Source organism: Prinia subflava, chromosome 1 (genome assembly GCF_021018805.1).
Source record: "Prinia subflava isolate CZ2003 ecotype Zambia chromosome 1, Cam_Psub_1.2, whole genome shotgun sequence".
Lineage (NCBI taxonomy): Eukaryota > Metazoa > Chordata > Aves > Passeriformes > Cisticolidae > Prinia > Prinia subflava.
In genome coordinates this window covers 66,010,185-66,036,898 of record NC_086247.1, presented here as the reverse complement: position 1 = coordinate 66,036,898, position 26,714 = coordinate 66,010,185, and the positions used below count along the sequence as shown (strand labels likewise).

At 35.6% G+C, this 26,714-nt stretch overlaps 1 protein-coding gene across 5 annotated transcripts in view; it reads right to left on the bottom strand.

Moving 5' to 3' along the window:
- The window catches only part of PTPN3 (protein tyrosine phosphatase non-receptor type 3), a 163,160-nt gene that overhangs the window by 18,846 nt on the left and 117,600 nt on the right, over positions 1 to 26,714 (bottom strand). For 4 of the 5 annotated variants that reach the window (XM_063398866.1, XM_063398886.1, XM_063398894.1 and 1 more), the window contains exons 14-22: positions 26,132 to 26,308; positions 14,419 to 14,442; positions 12,327 to 12,525; positions 11,260 to 11,337; positions 10,202 to 10,258; positions 5,460 to 5,616; positions 3,593 to 3,759; positions 911 to 1,001; positions 604 to 665 (exon numbers count right to left, since the gene is read on the bottom strand). In XM_063398866.1, coding sequence (XP_063254936.1) covers positions 604 to 665; positions 911 to 1,001; positions 3,593 to 3,759; positions 5,460 to 5,616; positions 10,202 to 10,258; positions 11,260 to 11,337; positions 12,327 to 12,525; positions 14,419 to 14,442; positions 26,132 to 26,308 — 1,012 coding nt within the window. The remainder of the gene's footprint in view (positions 1 to 603; positions 666 to 910; positions 1,002 to 3,592; positions 3,760 to 5,459; positions 5,617 to 10,201; positions 10,259 to 11,259; positions 11,338 to 12,326; positions 12,526 to 14,418; positions 14,443 to 26,131; positions 26,309 to 26,714) is intronic. The other variant, XM_063398876.1, reaches the window with a different exon arrangement.

The following is a 26,714-nucleotide window of genomic DNA, read 5'->3' as shown; positions in this document are numbered from 1 at the left end:
AAATGCGTTTGAAAACTTGAAACTGCAAAGGTTTCTAAATTTTCATTAATATTTAGTAAGGAATGATGGCAGGGTATATACACCAAAGGTACATCAAAAGCAGTTCATTGCCTGATACTGAACACAGAAAATTAATAATTGACTCTGATTTAGGTGCTTTGCTTATGTATCTGACAGAAATATATACACATTTTTCCCTGACTCCCAGACTACACTTGATTGATTAGGGAAATCAAGGCTCTAGTTTATCTTCTGGATCCTTCATAACATGGCTGGTAGCTCATAAGTGGTTCTAGTGGGAAAAAAGGCTTGGTTTTATTGAGACAACCTCAGCATTTAAAGTATATGGAAAAAAAACCCAGTTTTTACTGGTTGAAGACTCTGCACCTATCACAGTGTATCACTACATGGTAGCATCCACTGTGTATTAGAATGGCCACCTGTTTCACAATAGACACTATTTTTTAGGTTATGAAATTTTACACCTTTCACATTTACAAATCCTCCAAATTAAACCAAAATATCCTTATTTGAAAAAGAAAAAGCCAAATTTTGTCTGCTTTAGTAATACAAAAAGTAAATGCAGGTCTCTGTATGACTTACATTCACATAATTTGCATTGATGTAATCTTCATCTCCTTGCAATATTATCCTTGTGGCATCATCTGCACACATACAAGAAAGAGGGAATAAAATTAGCAATTAAGAGACATACTTCCTCTCTATTAAGTTAAAAAAAGCTAAGGATTTGCAGAAACACAAACAGCAGAATACAAACAGAAGAAATTACCTTCCAGAAAATAAAATGACCAATTACATGACTTCAATTATATAATGAAATCTTTAATCAGCAAGTTCAATACAGCAGTTTTAAAAAGCAAATTAGTCAGAAACTGTACTTGAGACTCACAAGGTAGAACATCTTTGTATCTATTCTTGTCCATATTCTGAGGTACCTTTGCACATGTAACAGCCAATCCTGGTTTCTTTCTATAAAGTTGCTGCAAAGTAGAATGAAAAGTTATAGAATTTTGAGGGATGTGATTCTGCTGTACAAACACTAATTACATTCACACAAAAATACATAGACTGAAAAAAAAGTCCGTATTTTCTTTAATGTTTTTTCCTATCCTTCTGCAAAATTCACTTGAGAGGTTTTTGTATTTAACATGACAAGAATTTCTATTATTGCTAGCCCATCAGGATAGCTAGAAGAGTTTCTAGGAAAAAAAACAAATAACAAAAACAGCATGCGACCATCACTGATATAAACTCTTTCTCTGCAAGTTTGCCTTTTGCTTTTAAAACTGCAGACCAGAAGGACAACAGTAGTTGAGGGTGGAACAAGGGAGTACTGAATGGCATCAGAACAAAAAAATCAGCTGTAGACTTATTCCTGGAATCAACTGTAATATAAAAATCTCAGAAAAAATTTTATTCTCTGGACTAAGCCTATCCATTTCAATCCCGCAAGTGCCTAAAAAACCAAAACTTCAATGTATCACAATCTCTTAACATGTGCCTTCTTTGCTTTTGAGCCAACCCCTATGTTGCAGACTTTTCTGGAGTAAACATGGACATATGAAATGGGGTATATGTAATGTGTGTACAACCAAAACTTTGAAGTTGGTGTTAGGTTAATGGCTGGACTTGGACATCTTTTCAAACTCTAATGATTTTTAATGATTTAATAATTGCTTCAAAGTACAGCAAACAAGACAAAAGAAAAACTTACTAAGGAGAAAAAAAGCAACAAAACAAAACAAACCCCAAACAACCCCACAAGAACTGTAATGATACAACTATAGATTTTGTGTATTAAATATACATGAAAGCAACTTACAACTGAGTTATTAATCTGGCTGTGCCAAAGTTTTACATCCTTCACTGAACACTCACCAAAAAGCACATTATATCTTACATGTTTAATGAAGATTTTGAATATTGTTCCATGTATAAAATGGAATGAAGCAAATAGGAGGCTCAAATCCCCTACATTCTGGTTGAGAGAAATAGAGCAACACACCAACATACTTATTCTACTGAGATTGCTGGACCTTTAGGCTCTGTATCACAGCTCACTGCACTTTTCAACTTACACAACATAAACAAGCCATGTGAGACAAGAACTTGATAACATATGTAATGGAAAAGATTCTGTCTGTTATAGGTCAAGTTCCACTTTACTAGAGCCAGGTTGCAATTTCTGCCTCCTTTAGGAAGACAAGGAAGAATAATTTTAAAGTCAAGCAACCATTCTCCAGCTTCATTATTGCCTGGCAAACAGTCATTTTACAGACAGATTTCTTAAATTCTGACTAAATGGAGGAAGATATTCTGGGAAAACATGATTATTCACAGTCTACTGGCTAATTATTTACTATTTTACTAAAGTGAAAGAAGAGTTTGAGTCACCAAAGCCGATAAGGAAACACTGTCATTGTCTCTGCTTCTGAAGATCACTAAACAGTGAAGTCAAAGCAAGAAGGCCACTAAGCTGTCCCCTATTTTATTAGATTTCAAAAAGCTTTTGTGCTTTTTCTTTAAAATCCTTTTATAAACAGTGACATAAAGGATAAAATATAGGATCGAATATCCTATGAATATCATAATATCATATATCAGTATATCATAAAGGATCAAATATCCTATGAAGTTCACTACAGGAAATTTGTGCACGAATTTACTCAACAAATTTAACAATTAAGAAAGTATTGAAAAGTCAGTTCACATTTTTGAGTTACTGCTTCAATAGCCAACAGCTTAATTGTAATTGCTGCACTGCTATGAACCATTGTCTACAATTCCTTAAAACCAGGAGAATTTTCATTCTCAGAGATCATAAAAAGAAAGGAAACCTCATAAAAAGAGTGGTTATACAATAAACAATACCTCAACTTTTCAGGCATTACCATTAAAATTTCCAGCTTTTAAAAAAAATAGTGAAGAAAAAAACCCACAAAAGGGTGAAAAATCTTATTGCTGTTCTACAAGTTTTCAGTGATAGAAGGAGTTACTCCAGATCTCACCGCCAATTTTATAAATCATAGTAAACTAAGGTTTATTCAGAGCTACTATAAATGTTTGAATCTACAACAGTAAAGCAACAACAAAGATATATACTGCACTCCTTTGCCATTAGAGAAGCAGCTGAATTATCCTTTCAAATTTCTTACACTAACACTGAAAGAACTAATTTAATAAAACATTTTATTAGTTAGTTTTCTATGACCTTCCTTGCTAAGACATTGAAGAGCACAGAAAAAGAAACAAAGTAAAAGACTGACCTCTTTCAAAATCCCACTACTCTACTCAATAAAATAATTTAGATAACTTTGGGTACCTGAGCCAGAAACATATTAATTCAAACACATTTTTCTCAGCAGATGGTATTTTGTGTAAGACTTAAAACTTGTTCTTCCCTATTCTAAGTAGTGAAGTGTGAAACTCATGGGCAAGTCAAATTATTGCTCTCTTGAGATAAGATTGAAAAGGAACAAAGAGACTTGCAGCTAATTACAACCCCTCCATTACTTGCTGGTTACAGCTATTGTTCTACACGAAGGTCATTACACAGCTGAGTATTACCTACCTCAAACTGAATAAGGACCGTCCCGCTTTCTAGCCCTCTTCTTAGCTGCTCCATGGACTCCTCCAGTGTATCACCACCATATTCAGAACAGACAGGAAGAATAGATTCTGGCAGAGTGTGGGAATCCGCTTCATCTTCTGATTTGGGCTCCACAAACTGTTTAACTACTGAAAGATGTGCATGAAGTTATAATCCATTACATAGAGCATAAATGGGTTTTTGACAGATATAAAAATTTACCACCTTGAAATAACAACAGAGTTTGCAAAACCTCAGAAAAGCAAATAGCAACAGATTTAATCACGTTTCTTTTTGTACTATATTACTCTAACAACTATAAAGAGTAACATGTCCCTATGACCTTTCTGAAAAAACCCCTCCAAATACATGTTTATGAAGGCAAAGAACTTGAATTCCTAGCACAAGGAGGTTTTTGCAACCTTGTCTTACAGAATGAACTGTTAAATAGACTAATGAAACACAGCATCCACCATGATAAAAAAAAAACAAGAGAGTTTAACTTAAAAAAACGTGGAACATAATTAGTGGAATATCTATCTCTACAAGAAGATAAGTTTGGACCTCCAACAGCAAAACAAATGCAAAAATCCTGTCATCATACTCCTTTGCCATTAGAGAAGACAGAACTATCTTTTACGATTTCTTATGCTAACATTGAAGGAACTAAATAAAGTTAAAAAGAATAATTAGTTCATTTTCGAGAACATTCCTTGCTACTGAAAAACATGACAAAAGTTAATGAAGTAATCTGCACAGCAATTCTGTCCCTATGAAATGTATTGCATCATCAGACATGTCCAGCTGTGGTTATTCTCTGCAGTGATGGGAACAGTTCATACCTGCCAAACTTCAGAAAATGGGGAGCTGGTTATGCTCCTGCCTATAAAAAATCACTGGTATGGGGCCACAGGTTATCGTTAGATAAAAGCAGATTTCTCTTATCTGCAAGTTGGAAGGGAACTAGAAAATTAAGGGAAAACTAAATGTTGCATAAAGCCAGTGGAAAACAAAATAAACAGCCCATCTGTCTTCTTAGAAACACAATAAGTTTTAAATAAATCCAATGTTACAGAAGTACATATCACTTCAGCTGTTCCATTCCCTCCTGTTTCCTAGTGATGCATAATCCCTTCAGATTTTTATGTCTTCATGCAATCAGAAACTGTGTAATTGTGTGTGCTAATGTCTTACCATACCTCTTAAGGAAAGCAAATAACAAATTAAGAGTTTGACATCATCTGAAAGCTCTTGGGAACTACAGGTGTTTAAATATGGAGAAAGCAAAGCCAAGCTGGATGAGTTCCCCATTTTTAACATACAGACTTAAGACCCTGCATATTTCAAAGATTGTTTCCTCTTTTCAGGCAGCAGTTCTGCAATCAACCAGCACACGTTTCTCTCAGTATTGTCACAAAATGTCTACTGTAACAATGAGGTGAGGAACAGCTTATTTGACTTGTTTCATTCACATAATTGTGCAGGGGAACAGCCCATTAGTTTTTTAAACGTAAAATTGGGTTCTTTTAAAATCATGCTTTATTTACAAAAACCCCCCAACACCCCACATCACAAAAAAACTCTATCAAGGGAAAATTTATTCTCATAGATTTTTAGACCGAAAAATAAGAAGAAATTCTAACTTGCTAGATTCTTTGTTGCAGTGGTAATAACCTATATAGTTTAAACTACTTATACTACTAATTCAAATTTAGTGAGGCCTACTTTTTTCACAGACCTATTCCAAGTGCACTGAGAACATGTTTATGCAAACAGAAGAGGGTATACCATGAAGCATAAGAGCAACAGTCTCAAAAACATTAGAAGTGAATAAAATTAGCCCAGTTACCTTTCCTCCTGACCAAAAGTGCAAGCTCTCTTGTGTGAGATTCTCTGCTGGCTTTTATGAACATGACCACCTGGTCATGCGTGTGCTCTGAGATATCTCGGCCATTAATTAATACTATCTGATCACCTTCATTCAGCTTTGGAATGCATTTATCAGCCTGTTTCAAGACCAAAGGAACAAGTTAATGTCATCACAACCAGTTGTGCAAGCAGAAACATATCAGGATATTAAGTACATCATGTAAGCAAAGCCTTCACACTTCTCCTGACCAAGTACCATATTCTGTATCAGAGGTTCTATCAAAGGTTTCAGCTCTAAAACTCTCATGCTTCAAAGCCTATCCACGATGATAAGGAACAGTTCAAAAAGTATATTGATAGCTTTAAAAGGAATTCACATTAACCAAACAGCCACCATCAGATTTCTCTCAAAGATCTGTATTTCAGACTCCAAACCTCAAGAACCTCTGAATTTCTGGAGAAAGTGTTCTGGGCACATAAGGTAATCCAGTTCACTTTTTATGCAGTGAATACTAAGAAATCCAAACAAGATTTTCATGATCACAATTTAAGTACCGTGACATTCCCCAGGCATCCACTTTTTAAATTTCAAAGAAATCCACAGACGTTTCATATCTTTGTTATTCCATAGAGTCTTGTTTGAATTTAGATTAACTGCTGGACTCCAGGGTTTGTTTGGCTTTTTTTTCTGCCACAGTTCTCAGTATGCTTAGTCCTATGTCCAAAGCAATTAAAGCTATGGCAAGAATATGATGATGATGATGGTACAAAGATGTCTAAGGGACTAGAGCAGCTCTTGCACGAAGAAAGGCTCACAGAGCTGGGAGTTTTTAGTCTAGAGAAGAAAAGGCTCAAGGGGATCTCGCAATGTACATAAATACTTAAGGGAAGTATTTATGAATGAAGAGAAGATGAAGCCAAACTCTCAGCGGTGGCCAGTGACAGAATCAGAAGAAAAGGGCGCAAACTGAAACACAGAAGGCTCCATTCAAACATCAGGAAACAGTCCTCCTGCTGTGATGACTGAGCACTCCAGGCTGCCCAGAGATATTGTGGAGTCTCCCACCTCGGAGCATTCAGAAGCCATCTGGATTTGGTCCTGGGCAACTGACTCTAGGTGACTCTTGAGCAGACCAGGTTGGTCTCTTCCAACCTTCTGTGCTTCTCTAATATGAATGTGTAGGATTCTACAATCTTTGAGTATCAAGTAATGTAACAATTTTATCTTCACTGCTATCCTAATCTTTATTTTGTCTAGGAAGTCTCCAGCTACATAAGAGTGATATACTTATATAAACACTTAATTTCATTTATTGCATGAATGAGACATAGACCTTTACTGGTTTTATTTTTTCATAGGTGTTCCCTGTATTTCCTTAATAGCCAGCACAGGTTCCCTGAGCTTTATTCATCCAATATCATTAAACCTACAAAACAACCTTTACCATGTGAACAAGACATTAAAATTAGACCAAATCCTGATATGCCCTGCACTGAAGGCTCTAATATACTGATATTACCAACTAATAAATAAGAGATGGAAAGAAGAAATAATAACAATTTAAAAAAAATCAAGATCAAAAATGCAGAATTAAAAAGAAAAAGAGGCAAGAATATGAAGAAAATAAATTTCGGGTCATTTGTACCAGCAAACAAAGAGAAAAGAAAACTTAACACCTGTCTTAGTGCCACAAAACAGAAAAAGAAGAGAAAAAAGCAAGAGAAAACATGGATGCAAGAGGAAAATAGCCCATGCAGAAAAGCTGACTAAAAATTTAAAGAAGGAATAGTTGCCTCCAACCTTTTCCATAGAAATAACAGAAAGAAAATAATGAATGCTAGGGAGGACTGACAGTGATTTGTAAGAAATGTAAACAGAAAAAGAATGGAAATTAGGAACAGCCATGATGTTCTTCAACACTGATTTAAGTAGGTATTCACAGATCCCCAAGAACATCCTGGCCAAATTTTCTACAATTTACAAAGGCAAGACCGAAGAATGTAACTATGAATGACTGAGTAATTTAATCACTCTTAAATGTTAAGTTATTCTCTCTGAAATATAAATAATTAAAAAGATAGGTGATATTAGGACCATATCAGGCCAGTCTAGGAGAGTCAAGATGCACAAGAACTTGAAAGGAATCGTTTCTGAGCTCTTATACTTGCCTATAACTTAGATTTCTTGGCTGGCAGCTATTAGTCTTTATAATAGATGGAGACTAACATCTTTGCTCAAACAAACTTGTTAATCCTGTGATATGTTAATACATCAGCTTTCTTATTTGAATCATCTGACTATAGAAAATATAACTTAAAGGAGAATAATTCCTCCTCTGCAAGCATAATTTACAGATTTTTCAGAGTCTGAGCTTTCTCAGGCATGTCAAATGTTCTGTCCTATTGATACACCCAATGTTTCATTTTATGCTAATCACTTTCTATTGCTCCAAGAAGCATGCATGCTTTTTTTCCATGAAAAGCGCTATTAAATAAAACCATAATGACCTCTTTAGCACCTGAGAGCATTAATACTGTTTGTGAAAAAAAATCTGTGTAGAACACTAATTAAAATGAACTCCAAAACCAAAATGATGCAGTAAATTGTTGTTCCTTCACTAAAATATGTTCTCACAAAAATTTTGGCTACTCTGTCCTACAATTTTCCCAGCATACTACATTGATGCTTTATTAAAGGATTTTTTAAAAGAACTTTAGGGAAAATGCTGCCTTATTTTGGGGAGTAGATTTGCTTCCCCTTCTCTACAAAAATGCAGATCTTTTTGTAGAAAGGTGGGACCTACAAACCTGAGAAATAATCTTAGCAAATAATAGTACCAAATAACAGCCCTGAAAACAATTTACAGGGTAATGAGTGAATCTAGAGCAAGTTAAAATAGCAGAAATGAAGGTAAGACATAACTGAGCTAAAATAATATCAAAATGCATTCCATAGACTTAAATTTGAGCTTTGAAATATCAGCTGCATTTCATTAAACAGTAAAGAACAGGTAAAATTTTGTTTATGGAAAATGATATAATCAACATTAATACTGCTATTCTCTAAAAATAAGTATCCTATTTTCCTCATGCCATAACCTGACATGACTTCCCTAACACTGCTGCTGAGCATATTATATTAGATAACTGTTTCCAATCTCTTCTGTGATCCTGGTAACTTCCTCACTTGGTGGTTTACTAGGCTAGAGAGATAATTGGTCAATCTTGTCCATGCCTAGAACACCAAAGGGAGACACTTCAATGAAGTGTTTGAAGTTACAAGTCCAGCCCTTTCTCAATCCAAGAAGAAAAAAAAATACAGGTCAATACTTCCCAGAAGACCATCTGAATCTGTCAAAGGAAATTACTGCCTTGGGAGAAAATTTTTCATTCTCTCATTGCAGAATGAACCTGTTTGTCCTATATAATTTCAGAATCTCAAAGATTTTAATCATCCTTAAAATATTTGCTAGGCTGACCATGAAATGTATTAGGAACTGTTTTATTTTCAATTCCTTATTTTCAATAAGTTATAATTATAATTTCCTACCAAGCATTTTTTCAAATAATTATTACAGTTCATAAAGAAGTGCTATGAACTGTGTAAGTCAGGCCAATAATCATAAATGTGACAAAAAAATAACTTCTCAAGCAATCTGTTTTAGCTTGATTTGCATAATGACATTTAGATAGCAGTCCTGTGATTGCTTATCAAATTTCAGAAAAGTCAGAAGATTCAGAGTGCATTGTATTTTTAGGAATAAGTCAGTAATATTTCCTAACAAGACTGCACTGAGATTATTCTGTGAGAGTTAGGAAATATAGTTTAGAAAAAGGCAAGTAAAAAAATTTGATATAACATTTGTCTTCACAAATTTACGTAATAATTATTCAGAAAAAAGTTTTAAAAGATTTTATCTTCCTGTTATTATTTCACAATTCAACAGAAGAACTCAATGATTCTACCTATTCTTATAAACATTTCACCTAGTCTATAAATATTTCCATAAGCAAAAAGTCTATGGCAAAATAGGAACTGAGCAAACATAAGCTCCCTCTCTATGCTCCTTCTCTCCTGCCAAGTACTCTCCCATTCTATAAGTAAGTTTAGCCCTAAGGATTTCCTCAGCCTATTGTGACTTGCTTAGTCAATAACCACAGGTTTTCTCCTCAAGTATTTGTCCTTTTCTGGCCACACAAAAAATTATTTTAACCACAGCATCCTTTGTCAAGGAGTTTCACAGGTCTGCTCTCTTCTGCACAAAAAACTGCTTCACTAAACATGAATAACCTGACCTTCACAAACTTAATTAAGTAGTCATATTTCTGCTGGAATTCCTTTTTTACAGTGCTCCTAATTTTGCAGATCCCTCAAACCAGCTATTTTTTCTAGGGTGCAGGGGCCCAAATTATTTACTTCTTCAGTAAACGATGCTTCTTATCCCTAGTCATTGTCCCTCATCAAGCATTTTCCAGTAGGATGCAGTTTTTGAGATGACAGGAGAACACAAACGTACTTTCTATTTATATCTTGTTTGACTAACTCTTCCAGATCTTTTAATCTCTGGTTTAAGAAACCACGGGTCAAACCAATTCCTAATGAGAACAATTCTGCTGCTATCTCATACTGGTTACAGGTGTCCAAATTTCTATGTGAATAGACTTTTGAGAGGTGGAAGGAGTAAAAATGGAAGGGATTAAAAGCCTCAAGAATTTACTTACAGGTGATCCTGGAGTTATTCTTGATACCACCAGTGGCATTTTCTGATCTACTCCACCCTAGAGGAATGAGAGGAATGTCAAGTTAATAGCAACCATAAATGTATCATTTAGCATAAGCAGCATTTATAAGATGTAATTGCTCATTTTCCTTTTTATATAAAATTTTTATGCTGTGTCATCATAGACAGGGTTGGTAAGACTGAATTTTCATCAGTAAATGGGGAATTAGGGAGTGGGTTGTGGTGTCTTTCAATCTACCAATTTCCAGTAAACCAGAATGAGTGTCTCTTTCAGGCATTTTAATAGGTATAAACAGATAAAATGAAACATTTATTGTAACCCTGTGCCTGAAGCAAGCCTAATTTAACACTTGAACTTGCAAGGCAGGCAGTTTTCTTAGATTTTGCGACAAATGTGCAAGGAATCTGGGAGGATCCAAGTTCCAGGCGACTGTAATCCCTTATTCTCTTTACATCACATTCAATTGCTGCCTCACCAATAAATAGACAAGGTGAAATGACCAAACTCTGCTTTAATTTTGATATTATGGCAAATTTATAACACTCTGCTTAAATGGAATTTCAGTGAGGGAAGGTAAAGCATCTACAATAGTCAATTATCAATAGTAATTTTCATTTTCTTCATAAATTAATTTTCAAATTTTCAATAGGATTTCTAATTGATATAATTAAATGGAACAGCACAAATTATTTAAATTGTTTATAATACAGAGGTCAAATTTTCCAAAAGTTGATGCCTTAAATAGGGCTTTTGAGTTCATATTTCAGGAGCCAAATAGGCAGTGTGCCTTGGATATGTGCCATGTCCATAATATATGCAACTCAAAACCAGAGAACTATTAGATGCTTATTTCTGTAAGTGTTGCTTTAGCACTTAAGGATTAGGCTGCCACTTCTAAAAACTCTAGTTCATAAGGCATCCCTGTAAAATATACTGCTTTCTCCAAATCATTATGTTAAAAAATTAAAAATAATCATGAAGTAGAAAACATTTTATCCATAAAGAATTTTAAAAAAATTAAAAGACAGCTGGTTTACCTTTAGATTAAATCCAAACTTCCCTTCTTCATCTGGTATGATACGCACCAAAAGTAAATCTCCCTCAATTAGGTCATTCTGCAATATATAGAAAAAGGAAGAAAATGTTATGATTTTTAGAAGAAAATATCATCCAATTAGAAAACAATGCATCCAAATTTAGATGTGCTGAACAAAAATACTCAATGTAAATCCACCTTTGAAACAGGAAGAGGATATGGTTGTAGAATATACCTATGGTAGTAATGTTTAAATAGTAAAAATAGCAACTTACATCTCGGCAAACATTTTCTGGTTGCTCTGTCCTACCATTACTACTCTCCTCTTAGCTTTCCTTCCCAAGTGATAAATCCTATTAAAGTTTCAGCCTGTTGTCATTACAAGCTTAGGTGCAACACATGAATAGAATTGACTCTACTCCAAGAACTGTGAAGTGACTATTTTTCCTTTGACTTTTCTCCTTTAAATAGGTGTATTTTTACAAAACAGATCCACAAGGCAGAAGAATTAAAAGGTGCCAGCAGCTAATGGACATGTTGGAAATGATAGAACTAGTCTAACTAATTTTAATTAGTTGCTTTAATCAATTTTAAGTGCCCACTTTTAGCCAGAGCCCCTCTGGAACCGGCTGGGGAAGAATGATCCACTACCATAATGTTAGCAGGGAGCAGCTGCTCTCCAGCGAGGTCAGAACTCAAAAGGATGATGTTTAGCCATCCTTAAGAGATGCCTGGGATAAAGCAGAGTTGTGTCTGTTTTCTAGACATATATCAGCTTAGGTTAGCTGACCTTTTCCCTTGGAAGAAACAAGATTTAATCATGTAACGATTTCTATTCCACTGGGAACTTTCTCTGAATGCTGGACACTTTGGAAACCAATGCACTTGGTTTGCTTGTCTATCACACAACCTCGGATAAATGAGAGTAGAAACATGAGATCTATCCTCCTTATTGGATAAAATCTGCCCATCCTGAAATACAGCCACCACTTCTGTGCATTCTCAAACCACAGCTCAAAGTCACTCTCACTACTGGCTCTGGCTTTAAAAGCACACAACTGCACGTACCTTATCACAGTAGTACTGGCTGGAATCTTCCGTGGAGCCACTTTTTGTAACGTTGTCATACGTTTCTACCAACTGCTTGTCCACCCCTTCCAATGGGTAAGAGCCAGAAATGTTGCCAACTCCATTGGGAGAGCGAGCCGAGGTCTTAGGTGAGAGACGGGTCAGAGAACTCCGCGTCGGACTGTTTCCTAATACGTTCCTTTAGTTTAAAAGGAGAAATATTACAAAGGTATTGTTATCCAGATTTTGAAATTAAAAGATTTAAAAAGAGCAAGTTTCAAGAGTTAAAAGACTTAACACCACTTACAAGTGGAAGTGCAGGGAAAGAGGATTGGAGTGTGATCTAAGCCTATCATTTGATCAGTGGACATCCAGAAAAATGGACAAAAATTCTGGAATAGCAAAACCATTTTAAGCAAAATATTTGGATGTTAGCAGTGAGAGTCACTGTTGTAGCAGTACAGGAATTCACAGTAACACACGGAGAGGGCTGAACTGCAGAGGAAAGCCACTTCAGTTGTTAATTCTATCCATGAAAAATCTTTTGCTGTGATTCCACTCTCATTCCTGCATAGCACTTTTTTTGGTTTGTGGTTTTTTTTTAAGATTCCTCCCTCTTACGAGTGCCATCTCAACCTCACCCCTGTGAGAGAAGGCAGTTTGCAGAAAAGCCAGGGTAAATTCTCAGAGAAATAGGAAATGATGTGACAATGAAAAGTTCAATTGCAGTTAAAGTATTGTGTTATTGAGGTAGTCATAGCCACACGGAAGGACCCAGAATTAACTTAGGGTACAGATCTGGCATTCAAGAACTTTAACATTCATTAATAATAAAAGTCAGTAACTAAAACCTTCAAATCTGGGAATTGGCTGAGTTGCTTGATGGTGCTCCAGGACTTCCCAAACATTAATTTAGCTACATTCCCTCTTATGAAATGGATGATATGCAGACCTCTCTCTCATACCATCAACCTCCTTCTTTAATTGGACCAAACTCATGGACACCATACAGACTAACTGCTCCATCCTTATAAGCACTAGCTAATGTGAAAATATCTGTCTTGGGAAAAGCTCAGGTATAACAACATCAAATTTTGACAGTGTTAAAGTAGTAGAAGTACATGTCTCGCCAAGTAAATGTTGGTATAAAAATTTTTAAATTCAAACATTTATTTCTGCTTGGGTATTTGTCTATATATGTGAGCTTTTTTGAACCATTTCCAGCAGCCATTTTGAGCTGTCAATGAAGAAGTAAATCTATACTTCAAGGAGTGTACCTTTTAACATACAGGACTTGTATTGTATTGAACTTCAGTGCTCGTTTCTCAGTCTGAAAATCTGAAAGCAACAAATGCAAATGTCCTGAAAGATGCCATCAAGCAAATGTATTCTTGCCATAAAACTTAGGATTTTCAGTTAGACTATGTGTACTTGGCAATGGCAAAGAGGTGTTTCATGCAACTTTTGCAGAATTTTCAGTTGCTACAGAAAGTGGCACTTTCTGAATGCATTCAAAGTTTCACAATGCTTTAAAGTAGTGAACTATAATTACACTGTCAAAATTCTGGTTTTATCTGATAGCTTCCGAGACTTTTCATGATTCCAATGAAGTCAATGTTAAGCAAGGAGGAACATTGTTTATGTAAATACATCCTAGTAAGTTTTTCAGAACATAGTCCAAAAAAAACATTTCACAAGATGAAATTACAGCCCATGTAATGATTTTTCAATGTAGAAAAGAAATCTAACGATACCAGAAAAATATGATTACATATTTCAGTCAATGTCATCTGGCACTATACAAAGAGTCACCACATAAAATTACCAGTGGATTTTTGCATCATTAAACTTTTGCAACAGTTTCTAAACAACTCTTTCTGTTAACAGTGATGAGAGATTTATTACAGCTTAAGATTTTCCAAATCCTGACCCCAAAACTTACTGTTTTTCACAAATCTTTACAATCTTCCTTGATTTATACATTTATTTGTGTCTTTTAATCATACAAAACCACTACTTTGAAAAATCAGTTGAAGTTATGTATTTCATTATTTATCTTAAAGAGATAGGAGAAAGTGTAAAGAAAACTCACTTTGGCGAGTCTTGTTCAGATGACCTGGTAAAAAAACCAGAAACACAAAAACAACATTAAATGAACACAAGTTAAAGCTTCAAGAAAACAAGAATTAAACTCCAACTAAAACAACAACAACAACAACAACAAAAACCCTGCATAAAAGCCAAAAGGTGTGCTCATAAAAAAAGTAAAGGATACTTAACCCTATGGTGAAAGTCTGAATCAGATAACTAGGGTGTTTATGAAACACTCAAAAAAAATCCCAGGGCAGCTCTGATCACTCACTGCTGCTTTTGATACAAGGCCAACACAGAGAGCACACATCTGCTACTGCAACTCAAACTATGCAGGAGTTTACACAGGCAATTCTTTAGCCAGACACACTATATCATTTTAGTAAGTTTTAGGTGTGGATTACAATTACAGATGTCACCAACTGTATTTTGTAAAAGTCAAAATGTGGCAAGATCTTTATGTTTAGGTAGCCAGAAATCAGCACAGGTGGCTTCAGAAGTTTGACATTTCCAATGCTTGTTCTCATGATGTGAGAGCAGAGAAGGTGTTGACAGAAAACCTTAAGACAAAGCATAATGAAAGTAGAAGTGCAATGAGGACAATCTAGAATGGAAAAGAAACCAAAATTTGCAATACACAGCATTTTCCAATGCTTTCACTTAACTTCATCAAAAATCATCTGAAACAGCAAGCTAAATGATATGAGATAAATTAAAACAATAGCAGTGCCACTAAGACAAATTTTAAAGTGAAAGTCACCAAAAAAGGTGCTTACAAAGCAAAGTTTAAGGCAGATGGAATAACCTTACAAATCATTTAAGCAGTGACCAAAAATCCTGGAGTGGTATATGTCCATGCTGGAAAAAATACATGAAGTAGTTCAGTTTGGAAGTATTGGCTGAATTGCCAAGTTATAGGAGGTAATTCATAGTATACAGTTAAATTTTCAACTCATGATCTCTAAATCATCCTTAATACTAAGAATTACATACTGCATTTCACCAAAAATAGCACCAGTATCAGTCTAGTTAAGATTCTTGATATGTAACTTGAAAATATGAAGAAATTCTTTCTTGAGAGGAAGACAGTAAAGCTTGATCCCTGAGGAATTTTGGAGGTTTGAGTTCGGTGTACTTTTAATACTTTTAAAACGTTAAGCTTCTTCCCCTTTTATTGCAGTCATACCTAACTTCTGACCCCACTGACATCCACCCCCACTCACATACTAATATCTCTGGTTCTGTTTGTCCACAATCTCCAGAAAATTTTTAGTCTCCAAGTGTAAGCAGATCCTATGGGAATGAAAACTCACCTGCTGCCAGACCAGTCCACATCTAAATGGGACAAATACTGAACTTGTACTTTAACTGCCCAGTGAGAGGAGTCATCTTAAAGTTTTGGGTTTTTTTCTTGCCTGACTTTTACAAAACTTGGGAAACTTTGCATATTCAAAAACTCATCTCCTACATTACATTTGATTGCATTGTCCAAATATTCTCAAGTGGAAACAGAGGTAGAGGGGCTGTACAATGACATAAACCTTATTTCCTTAGGAAGTCACACTAAAAATAAAGAAACATTGAATTTATTTTTGTTAAGCTAATGGATTTCCTTGTAAGGCAAAGAACAATGAAACTGTACATCTCTTTTTTACATTTTGCCACAGGAGACCTACAGCTCTATTGCCAAAATCTGTGCAGAATCAAAATTGCCCTGAGTTAATCCTTTCAAGAGTTTTCATCAAAAACTTACAGACATAGAATTGTGATGAAAATCAATACAACGCCCTGCTTTTAATCTATTATCTCCCCTCTATCTTCCTAAGAGAAAGAAGCAGTTTGAGAAAGAAAACAAACAAACAAACTTGAGCTTTCATTCAAAGACCTTCTATAAACTTACAGTAAATGTTTCATTATCTCTACCTTTGGAGACTTGAATGTGGGATATAAATTGTTAGTACTATTTGATGAAGATTTATTTGTTAAATTATTGCACTTTAATCCAAACACATTAGCTCTAAAAGATTTACTGAAAATTCTGTAACCTTTTAAATTCAGAAGAAATGTCACCAGTTATTTGACTGAGAATAGTGACCAAATTAAGTGTGTAAAAGAATTCATCAGAGACAGTGCAGCTCTGTCTTCCTAGAGTCCTTAGCATAACAGAGTTGCACAATTTTGCCCTGCAACACAGTTTAATAGTATTTCTAGCATTCAATTACTCAGCAATATGATAAAATACCTTAAACACAAATAACTAGGTGATTTTCTTTGGCTACACAGTGTTACACAGTTTACTAAGCCATCTTCCTCATTTCACTACATAAAAAAACTGTATTTTACATCAATGAAAGACAACACTCACCAGACCAGCCATTCAATTTTTTCATCAAGGAAGAGAGCCCTTCCTTGCAAGGAGATAAAACTTTCCATTGAGGCAGCAAACAAGCAAACACTTCAAACCTTCAGATAATTTCTCTTCCTCTCTTCACAATATAACTAAAATCATACCATTTCAATCTTGCACTCAGTATGGACTGATCTATTGATAATTATCTTTTAAATAAAGGTCTTTGCCTTGAAAAGTCTAACTTTCCTCTTCTGTCAGAAGGAGAGAATGAAAAGGTCTTAAGGAAAACCCCTCCTCCTAATTTTTTTTTTTGATGTGACCTACCAGGGAATTCTGCTATTCTGAGAATCAAGGATGATAAATTACAGTAGAATAAAACCCCAAGAGAAAAGGGTCAACTGAAACAATAGCACAGTAGCAAAACTCCCCCTTTACAAACAACTGAAGGAAACATCTGTAGGTTTTGCCCTTGTCCTGTTCTTGAAGTTCTTAAAGCTTCTTTCATTGTAACACCTGCAGGGCTGGGGAGACCGAGTATGCCAGCATTCCCATTATCATCTCTTTTCTGAGGACTCACCATTACAATTGTGTTTTTTATTCATAAGCAAAATAAGTGGAAGGTACTTGTAGCAACATCTTTCTGCTTCCTTTTAGAGGAATTTATACACAGAATATTCCACATTTCTGTGAAGAGAATGACTGTGTAAGGTGTCATAAGTTTTTGTACTGCATAATTAAGAGAACCAGTACAGAAAACTTGAGGACTTCATGGCATGAACAAGCTTTTCAGTGATTTTCTATAAATTCCAGTCATTCACGTTTGGCAGCTGCTACCATCACCTTTAAAGGGATACTTTTGTTACTCTGCATTGCCTCTATTGACTGTATTCTAATTTACTGGCTTGCCATGGAAGTTTCATGTGTTTTGATACACAGCAACTGCTTGGATTGCTGCAAGGTTTGCCTTATCACAGATTTGCAATTCAACTTTGAGACATTCCATTTAGATGTAAAATTATTGCTTTTTGAACTGGCAAGGAAACTGTAGTACATTTCAATAAGGATATATATTTAAAAAGAAAAGTTTACATCTAAACAAAATATATACATGTACTATTTTCATGTATATTTGGGTGGAAAAGCATGTAAAACTTAGTCTATTAGTAGTAGCCTTAAAATTCTAATTTGAAACTAATTGAAACATTACCAGTTTCACTGTCAAGTATTAGGATATCTCCCTTGAGAAAGCTGAAGTGCACAAAGACAATACAATTTTTAGAAATGTAACAGATTTTGTAAGAACAAATAAATTATCATGTCTGTGTATGATTAAGAACTAAGGATAAATAACAGTTTAAAATATGGGGAGGTTCACTTATTTGCAATATTTTACCAAAAAAGTAGCTACCAAGACTTGGTTGGATAAATCTGAAAACTACTTTTATCAACAGTAAAGCTTTAAAAATTTTCCTCACATGAAAAATCATAATTCAGTTAAACTAATGATGTATTCTCATAGCACATTCACCAAACCTTACTATGCAGCCACAGTTTATTGTTTATCAAATGCTAAGCTAAAAGAATTGAACAAATGCAGCATCCGTTCAGGAAATCTATTTTCAGTGCAATACCTTCACCAGAAGATGCATCACACTCACACCAGGAACATATGTGCACTTCCAGAAATTCATAGCACAGTGCAAGTGAATTTCCTTTTTGTATATTAGTTCATCATTTCATTTCCTTCCCCTCCAACTCTGGGGCTGCACACATTTTTCCATCTGTATCGCTACCAACAGACAGTTTCACAATGTAAACTGAAAGATGTTCATAGCTTTGCAAGCATTTCAGACAAAAGTTTATGAAGCATTTATAACAAGAAGAATTGTAGACTCAAAATAATTTATGTTGGAAGGGAATCTAAGAGATCACTTAAACTCTTATTCAAAGAATGGACATCAAAGCTAGATGAGGGTATTTGGGCCCTTGTCGTTGTGTTTTGAGGTTCTCCAAGGATGGGAATAACTCCATTTTTTTGCTGATGTGTAAAAATGCCTAAATAAACAAAATGTGGGGATTTCCCCCCCTCTCATTATCCTTTGAGCATTTTTCTAGCTATAACTTGCACCCAACACCTCACATTTCTGCTCTGCATCTCCAAGAAGAGTTGGCTCTGTATTCTTGATAATCCTCTTCTGGCAGAGCAAGGCAATAATGTGACCAACCCCTCTTTGACTCCCTCAGCCTTCTGGTTCTCATGCATCATGTGCTTGCACCTGTGAATAACTAACCAGATTTATCTCATCAATCAATGTATGACTCGAAATATACAATCTATATCATCCCACCTGTCAGGAAGATTTTCTTGCTGACTATTACTATACGTTATCACTTAGAAATGTGTTTTACAATAATCTTTCTGGTTAGACAGAAAATTTCACAGCTAATCTTTTCTGTTAGGCCAGCAAATCTACTCTAAAAACATACCAAAACACTTGCTCTTATGCAATCTGCTGTTCCAAACCAAACAGACATGTTTGGTCTATTTAATTACAAGGTGAACAGGAGAAACTTAATACAATTCAGATAACAAGACCCTCCACACAGCTTATCAGGTTACTTTTCCAAGCCAATAAGCCAGTTACTTTTCCTCTTTAGCACCATGTATACTATGCAAGTTTTGGCTGAGGTAATTTTCTTCACAATGTCCAGTATAGGGCCCTGTTTTGGATTTGTGCTGAACACAGGGTTGATAATACAGGAATGATTTTGTATTGCTGAGCAAGGCTCACACAGAGCCAAGGCCTTTCTGCTTTTCATACTGCCCCTCTGGTGAGGAAGTTTTGGGTACTTAGGAGGTTGGGAGGAGACACAGCCAGGACAGGTGACCCCAACTGACCAAAGGGATATTCCAGACCATGTGACATCAGGCTCAGTACATAAAGCAGAGGGAAGAAGTAAGAAGGGGGGGACATTTGGATTGATGAAGTTTGTCTTCCAAAGTCACTGTTACGTGTAACAGTGTAACATCTCCCTGCTTTCTTGGAGATGGCTGAACGCTTGCCTACCCATGGGAAGCAGAGAATTAATTCCTTGTTTTGTTTTGCTTCTGTGCATGGCTTTTGCTTTCCCTCTTTAACTCAGCCTATGGGTTTTCTAGCTTTTACAATTCTGAGTCTCTCTCCCTGATTCCATTGCGGGGGGAATGAGTGAGTGGCTGCGTGGTGCTTGGTTGCTGGCTGGGGTTAAACCAATGCAAATTTATATATTCTTCCTAACAAGTACCCTTCCCATTCAGAAAAGAGTGTTCAAAACCAGGAAAAAAGGCTTTATAAGGGCAAACAACAGCTATATTAACACTCCAAACTATTTCATCTATGATCTAAAAACAATGACAAATATTTTTAAAAGCACAAGCCATTAAACATGAATTTACAAGAACAAAAATAAGCTCCTTTCTCCTCATCCAAGGGAAAGGAGAAACAACTCTTGTACAGGTAACATGACTAAAATTATCCTGAACTGCCAAAATAAATTACTGTTTGTTTCAGTAATCCTTTGCATGTAACATCTTCTTTTCTTAAAGAAACCTGAGCTTACTAACATTCAGTTAAGGTGCAGGTGCTGGCCACATGGGTCTTCCCACAGTGCCAGATGAAAACCTTAAATCCATGAACAGAGAAGAATGGAATACACTACTTTTTCATATTGAATGGTAGAAAACCATGCAGCTTCCCACACCTGGGTTCTCGGAGGTTAAGAGCATTAACTAACAGAGTGGTTTTCAGTTTTCATTTCTCATCATTTGTTTGTTTTAATTTCTCATTGCCTAGTGAAAGGTAAACATCTGTATCACACCTCATGCACCCAAAGATGGAAAAAGGAATTTTTCCCAAAGTAAAATTAAAAGTCCAAAGATCTGTAAATAGTACTTGGTTACACTGGCTTTATGTTTGCATGACAGATCTTAGTATTTCAAGTTCACCAAGTATTTAAAAAGTGTATTATTTAAACATTTTAAATTACATTTTTAATTTACACTGAATACCTTAACATAAAGTCATCAGCAAAATTGTTATAGCAGTTTAAATTTTCACTTATTTACTTGAGGATAAAGGGCAGCCTAATTTATTTTAAGGAGGTTTTTTTTCACTTCTAAGAGTTCATCGTGTTCATGAAGAATCCTACACATTAAGTTGCTTTTAAAATTTTTTTTAAAGGTACTGATGTCAAGAACCAGACCTTGCTCTGGGCATGGCCAGTGCAGCCTCTCAGGAGAAAACCTAACACCTGACAGAAGACCAAGCATGTCAGAGTACATGATTCCAAAACATAACTAATCTACTGCCCCAGTTAAAACCAAGTTAGATTTGAAGGTTACTGCATAAATCAAGGCTATTTTGGAATTTCCCAACCTGATATTGAATCAATGTCACATACTTCAGTATGAATATTTTATTTTTCCTGTACCTTTTGCCCTTAAATGACACAGTAGCATACAGATCAGAGTGGTGTCAGGGAAAGGCAAATCAGCAAGGATGACTTGTTCCTCTACATCTGTGAGTCTCTCCTTATTCCAAATTTGGAAACTGTAGTGGTACCTTTATCAAGACACTCTGCAACAGTGGTAATCTTCAAGCACCATACCAGGCTAGACAAAGCAAAAATTGCAGTAAAAATGAATTACCGGGACAAGTCCATCATTCTGCCTTTAAAAATAACCAGCTGTGACTTAAACCTGTTACAATGAAAGAGAAATATTTTTCTCAAAGACAACTTCCATGACCTTTATTGAGGCTGCCTATCAGGACAGCAGAGGGTCAGGATGAGTTGATGCCAGGTAGCCTGTTGGTATGACATCACTTTGAAAAAACTTCCCAAATTAACTCAACATTTCCACAGAGCTAACTTAAGAAATAATAAAGTCTCATAATATAAGTTACTCTGTATCTTAAAGGAAAGCCAGTTTGTATTCATCACTATTCCCTAATGTATATCTCAGAATTTAAGCACGTCTGAAGACATGTAACCTCACAGAAAAGGATAAGGTTTCCACTTTGCTTAAGATAAGAAGTTTAAAAAGTCAGTAGCAGCAGTGCTCCAATGAAGAGAATGCAAGTCTCTCAAAGACAACATCTTCAGGGAAGGCAAGACTGTGGAAAGCAAATTCTCTCTGAAAAACAGTTATCAAACAAGTGCACTTCCTAATTAGTATGTTTTATCTCAATGCTTTTCTTGAAATAATTTTTAGAACAAAACAGTAACAGTACCGTGTGCCTATACATGCAGATATAGTATAAACGGAGTGACAGAGTGAGTATAACGTAGTCAGAAAACAGACTGGGTTACCTGTTCTGAACTGGTGAGGCACAGTCATAAAAAAATGTTCTACAAAAGGCAATGCAACATATGAGACTTCAGAAGGCCAAGGGTGGGCTCTGTGTTTGTGCTAGTGCTGATTTTTCACTGGCAGTAGCAATCAGTTGAACTGCTCAGCAACAGGGCTACAAAAAGAAAGAACTGACAGGGGAGACCTTCCTCACAAAGGCTGGAGAGACCTGGGCTAAACAAAAGTTCTCTTTTGCCTCTTCAGCATTGTCTTTTCTGACAGGTTTTGTAAGCAGCAATGATTTAAGATATTTGGCTTAAATAGGCAAACCTATTCATGCCCTGCAAATGAAGTTCTAGATAATGTATGTTAATTTGGGATTAGAGCAATTTTTTGTCTATAATACAGATGCAATAGACAACTCCAATCTTTTCTGCAGACACTAAACAGAGAGAAAAATTGCTTCTTTTCACTATGCCTGAGCCCCAAGTGGTTCTTGAATGTGAAAGTACCTTAGTACCTTAGATAATTTGGGTAGCAGGAGCAATGAAGCTACACCTAACATTGTGCTCACTAGCTTGCCTTGGCTTTTTGTAATTCACCTGTGTGCACGACTTGTGCTATTTTCCAATTTTCTTTTTTCTAGTCATGGCCTGTGTGAAACACCTCAAATTTCAGTTAGGAAGCACAGTGTTCACATAAAGCATATTCTCAAAACAATTATTGTGTCCTTAAGAGAAACAACACAAGAAATGACAAAATATGATTGACTCGCATTTCCAGCATGTTCATTTATAGGATTTTAACATCAAACAGAGTTCTAGATGATGACACGTTGATACAGTACTAAATCTTCAAAGAAATTGAAGAAGAAATATTAACAACTGCTATGTTCTATGCTCTCTATACTAAGAGCTGTTCCACATAATTTGTTTTCTAAATTGTGTACTGTTTCACAGAAAGAAAGAAGAACTTTATTGATTCCTATATGTGAGTAAACACACCAAGGAAGAAAATCAATTATTAAGAAAATAAATATACCTAGTATTCTCAGGAAGGAAAAAAAGCTGTATAGGGCAATAAATACAGATGTATGAACTTTTGCTAGCAGTGGCTGCTTCTACATTTCTGATACCCAAGGTTCCAAATGTGACTTAGCAGGATTAGGTAGGACACAAGCCTCGTACATGAGTTTTATTTATGATAAAACCACTCTATCACAACAGGTCAGTTTGAAGGTGGGTCTATCCTACCTTCAACAACAAATTATTTGTTTTAACAAAACAAGTGAAAAAGAGGGCAGACTGCCCCCAGCCCTGAAATGCTGATAGCAGCTGGAAAAATAAGAGCCACATTCCACGCTTACTGCAGCTTGCAGAGTCTTGCTTCAGAAATAGTAAATGAAATTGTTGTTTACTTCACAGAAATCAAGCTGTTGCAGAATTATTATTATTGAGGTCACAGACATAACCATTCAGTGATTAAATGCCAGTATTTACAGCTGTTTGCCAGCAGCTCTCTAAAACCATTTTGGATATTTTTCATGCCAAAGCTATTTAGTAGTTATAATTAGCATTAACTAACACCTTTATTATCAGTCCCAGTGGCCTAGGCTGTAAATAAAGGGCCCCCTAAGACCATGTGTATTAGCAGGACTATGGGAAGCCCCTCTTGGCTCTCCTCCAATGAAACAGGAATTGCAAATCTGGTTTTTCTCCCGTAGCGTGTTTCTATTACGTCAGTTCAAATCTTCTGAAGACAAGCATGGCAAAAATGGGTAGTTGGCTTTACAAAATTTATCAGTACACTGGAAGGTGTTCTATAGTTAGTGTCTAAATATTCCCAATGTGTGGCAAAAGACCAGGGGAAGCGTCCATATTTAATACTGAGGATATGCAAGGTAAACGCTTTTCTTGCAAAACAGATTTAGCTGATAGGGTAAGATTGCATCCATCAATACAGCATTCATGGAAAGAAAGATTTTACTACACATACATACTGAATCTTGCATCTTTGAATAAGGGAAGTGAAGCAAGTAATAACTACTGTAAGATTGCAAAAGGAAAAAAAACTGGAATGCGGACTAACAAACTTCAGTATAGAGAAGAATTTTTTTTTATAATAGCTGATTTGTATTTTACCTCAATAGTTAAAAAGGAAATTATTAATGACTGTTTTACTTCACAGAAGTCTAGCAATCAATACAACAAAGGATCATTTACTCCATTCTTCTCCCAAATCACACAACTTGAATTTACTTATCAGATTTATGCAGGTATTTTTTCACTTACCTGCAGAGTATGAGATATAATAAACATAGCCCAAAAAATATAATGCATTTGGAAAAAGATATAGGAAGAAAAGCAATGGTTTATATGAGGCAGTAACAGTAAAAATCTCCACAGTGAGTGATATGACTCAGATTCAGCACAGTCATTGGGGCTCAGAAAATAAATGAATGTGCTATTTTCAAATTTAGAACATCCTTTTTTTCATTGTGTGAGAAAAGGCATAAAGGCAGGCTTTTCCACTCCATTCTCAGTAGGTACAGAATAACTGAAACGGGAAGGAAAGAAAAATATCTACAGGGGAAGAAAAGAAAAAGGAAAATAAAAGAAGTTCCACAACATACTTGCTGGCAGGACACAATTTGCCGGACATAAAACACAGCATGATAACATAATTTTCTGTCTACAGCTTCTACCCTCATCATCTCTTCCTATGCCTGCCTCTCAGTATTTTTACTCAGAAAACACTTCTAAAAGTGTATAATTGCAAACTTCAAAGCACAGTAAAGACAGGGTTTCCTATCTATGACTATTCACAACATCCAAAGGCCTAACTTTTATGTATTATCATGGCTACTACTGTCATTAGTACTAATAAATAGTATTAAGGTTCAGCTGTCTTCCAGTCAGAAACATAGAAAAATTAAGTGGCAAACTCAAAATACTTAATATACTCAAAAGAGTGACAAAATCCAAATAGGCATACAACATGTCAATTTTCCTTTCTTTTACTGAAAATTCTCTGCTCTAATGTTGTAATAATATTATCATAGAATTCAAAGAAAATAGTTTCAATCAGAATTTAAAGCTATATTTAGTACCTGCACACAGTCACAGAGGCAGGTAAGTCCTATCAGCTTCCATTAAGACTTTGCTTCTCAAAATACACCTTGCCTTAAAGTCACTAGGTATCACTAAAACCCTTTTTTTTTTTTGCAATGCTACAAAGGAACATGCATTTTAACACATAGCATTCTCCCCAGCTCCAAGTTTTAAAGTACCTGTTTTCTTTTTCAGAGTGAACAATTAATGATTTTGTACATTATTTCTGAAGCTGATATTGTTATGTTACAATGAGTTCAAACAGTTTTGCTTGTATAAGCTTTATTTTGACCAATTGCTATACTGCAAATGCCATGATACAAAATGACAAGAGCAAACCAAGCCTTCATCCCTAAACAACACACAATAGTTGAGCTGGTAGTAAAATCAGAAAAACTACTAAGACATATCTGTTCAAATCTGTAATATACTGTTTCCTAGTAGTTTTTGCAATCCTTTCCTACCTGTCAAAAACTCTTTTGTGTGGAGAAAGACTTAGTGAACTCTTTTAAGAGTTCACTCACATTCCACATCATCAGCTTGGCCTTGTCAGTTGAAAGAGGTATTGCATTTGAATATACACAAGAACATCATAGTGTGGATGGTCGTCCATCTTTTTCTTCTTCAGAGGAACTGTCGATGGTTTGTCTAAAGGCAGTGTCTGCTTTTTGGCTGTATTCCTTGAGGACCAACTTTGTCTTCCTCTGCAGTGATTTAACAACTGCTAGGTTTGCTGTCAGGAGTTGAAGCACCTGTCTTTGTGCACTCTGATTATTTGTTTGCTCATATATTGCATTATATGTGTGGCTACACTCATTTCTTAGTGAATAACTTCAGATTATCACAATATCAGCTCTTTGGGTTTTTTGTTTGGTGCTTTTAAAAAAATCAAAATAGGCAATGGATTGTTTGCAGAAGTCCTTACCTCCTCTGTGGACTACAGTTCTGAGAGAACTCTGAATCACTGTCCTTTGATGTTGGAGAGCCCTTATACGTGTAAAAAACATCCTCTGTCTCAGTAATATAACTAATCTCGTTCGCAAGGTTATCTACAGATGAGTGTCGTGGTTTGCGGATTTCGTGGCGTAGTCTAGGACTCCGCCTTGAAAATACAGAACACAAACACAAGCAGGAAGATTAGAATATTTCATGAAACTTTATAAAAGAAAAATTTCTATCCTATTGCAGTTATGATCTGAATCTTCATAACAGGTCTATAAGTCTCACCTCAAACAATCACTTTTTAAGCATTCTGTATGGTATACTAGGCAATCATACACTGTTAGGTTCAGTACATTGGACTGATTTGGTGTTTCCCCCCCCCATGCAAAATGCAGCTTACATTATTAAAGATTTAATCATAGGATAATTCCAGTTGGAAGGGACTCATGGTGGTCATCTAGTCCAATTTTCTGCTGAAAGCAGGGTCAACTAAGGCCAGAGTAGGCTGCTTAAGGCTTTATCTGCTCATATCTCAAAAACTCTGAAGGATGGAGACCACACAACTT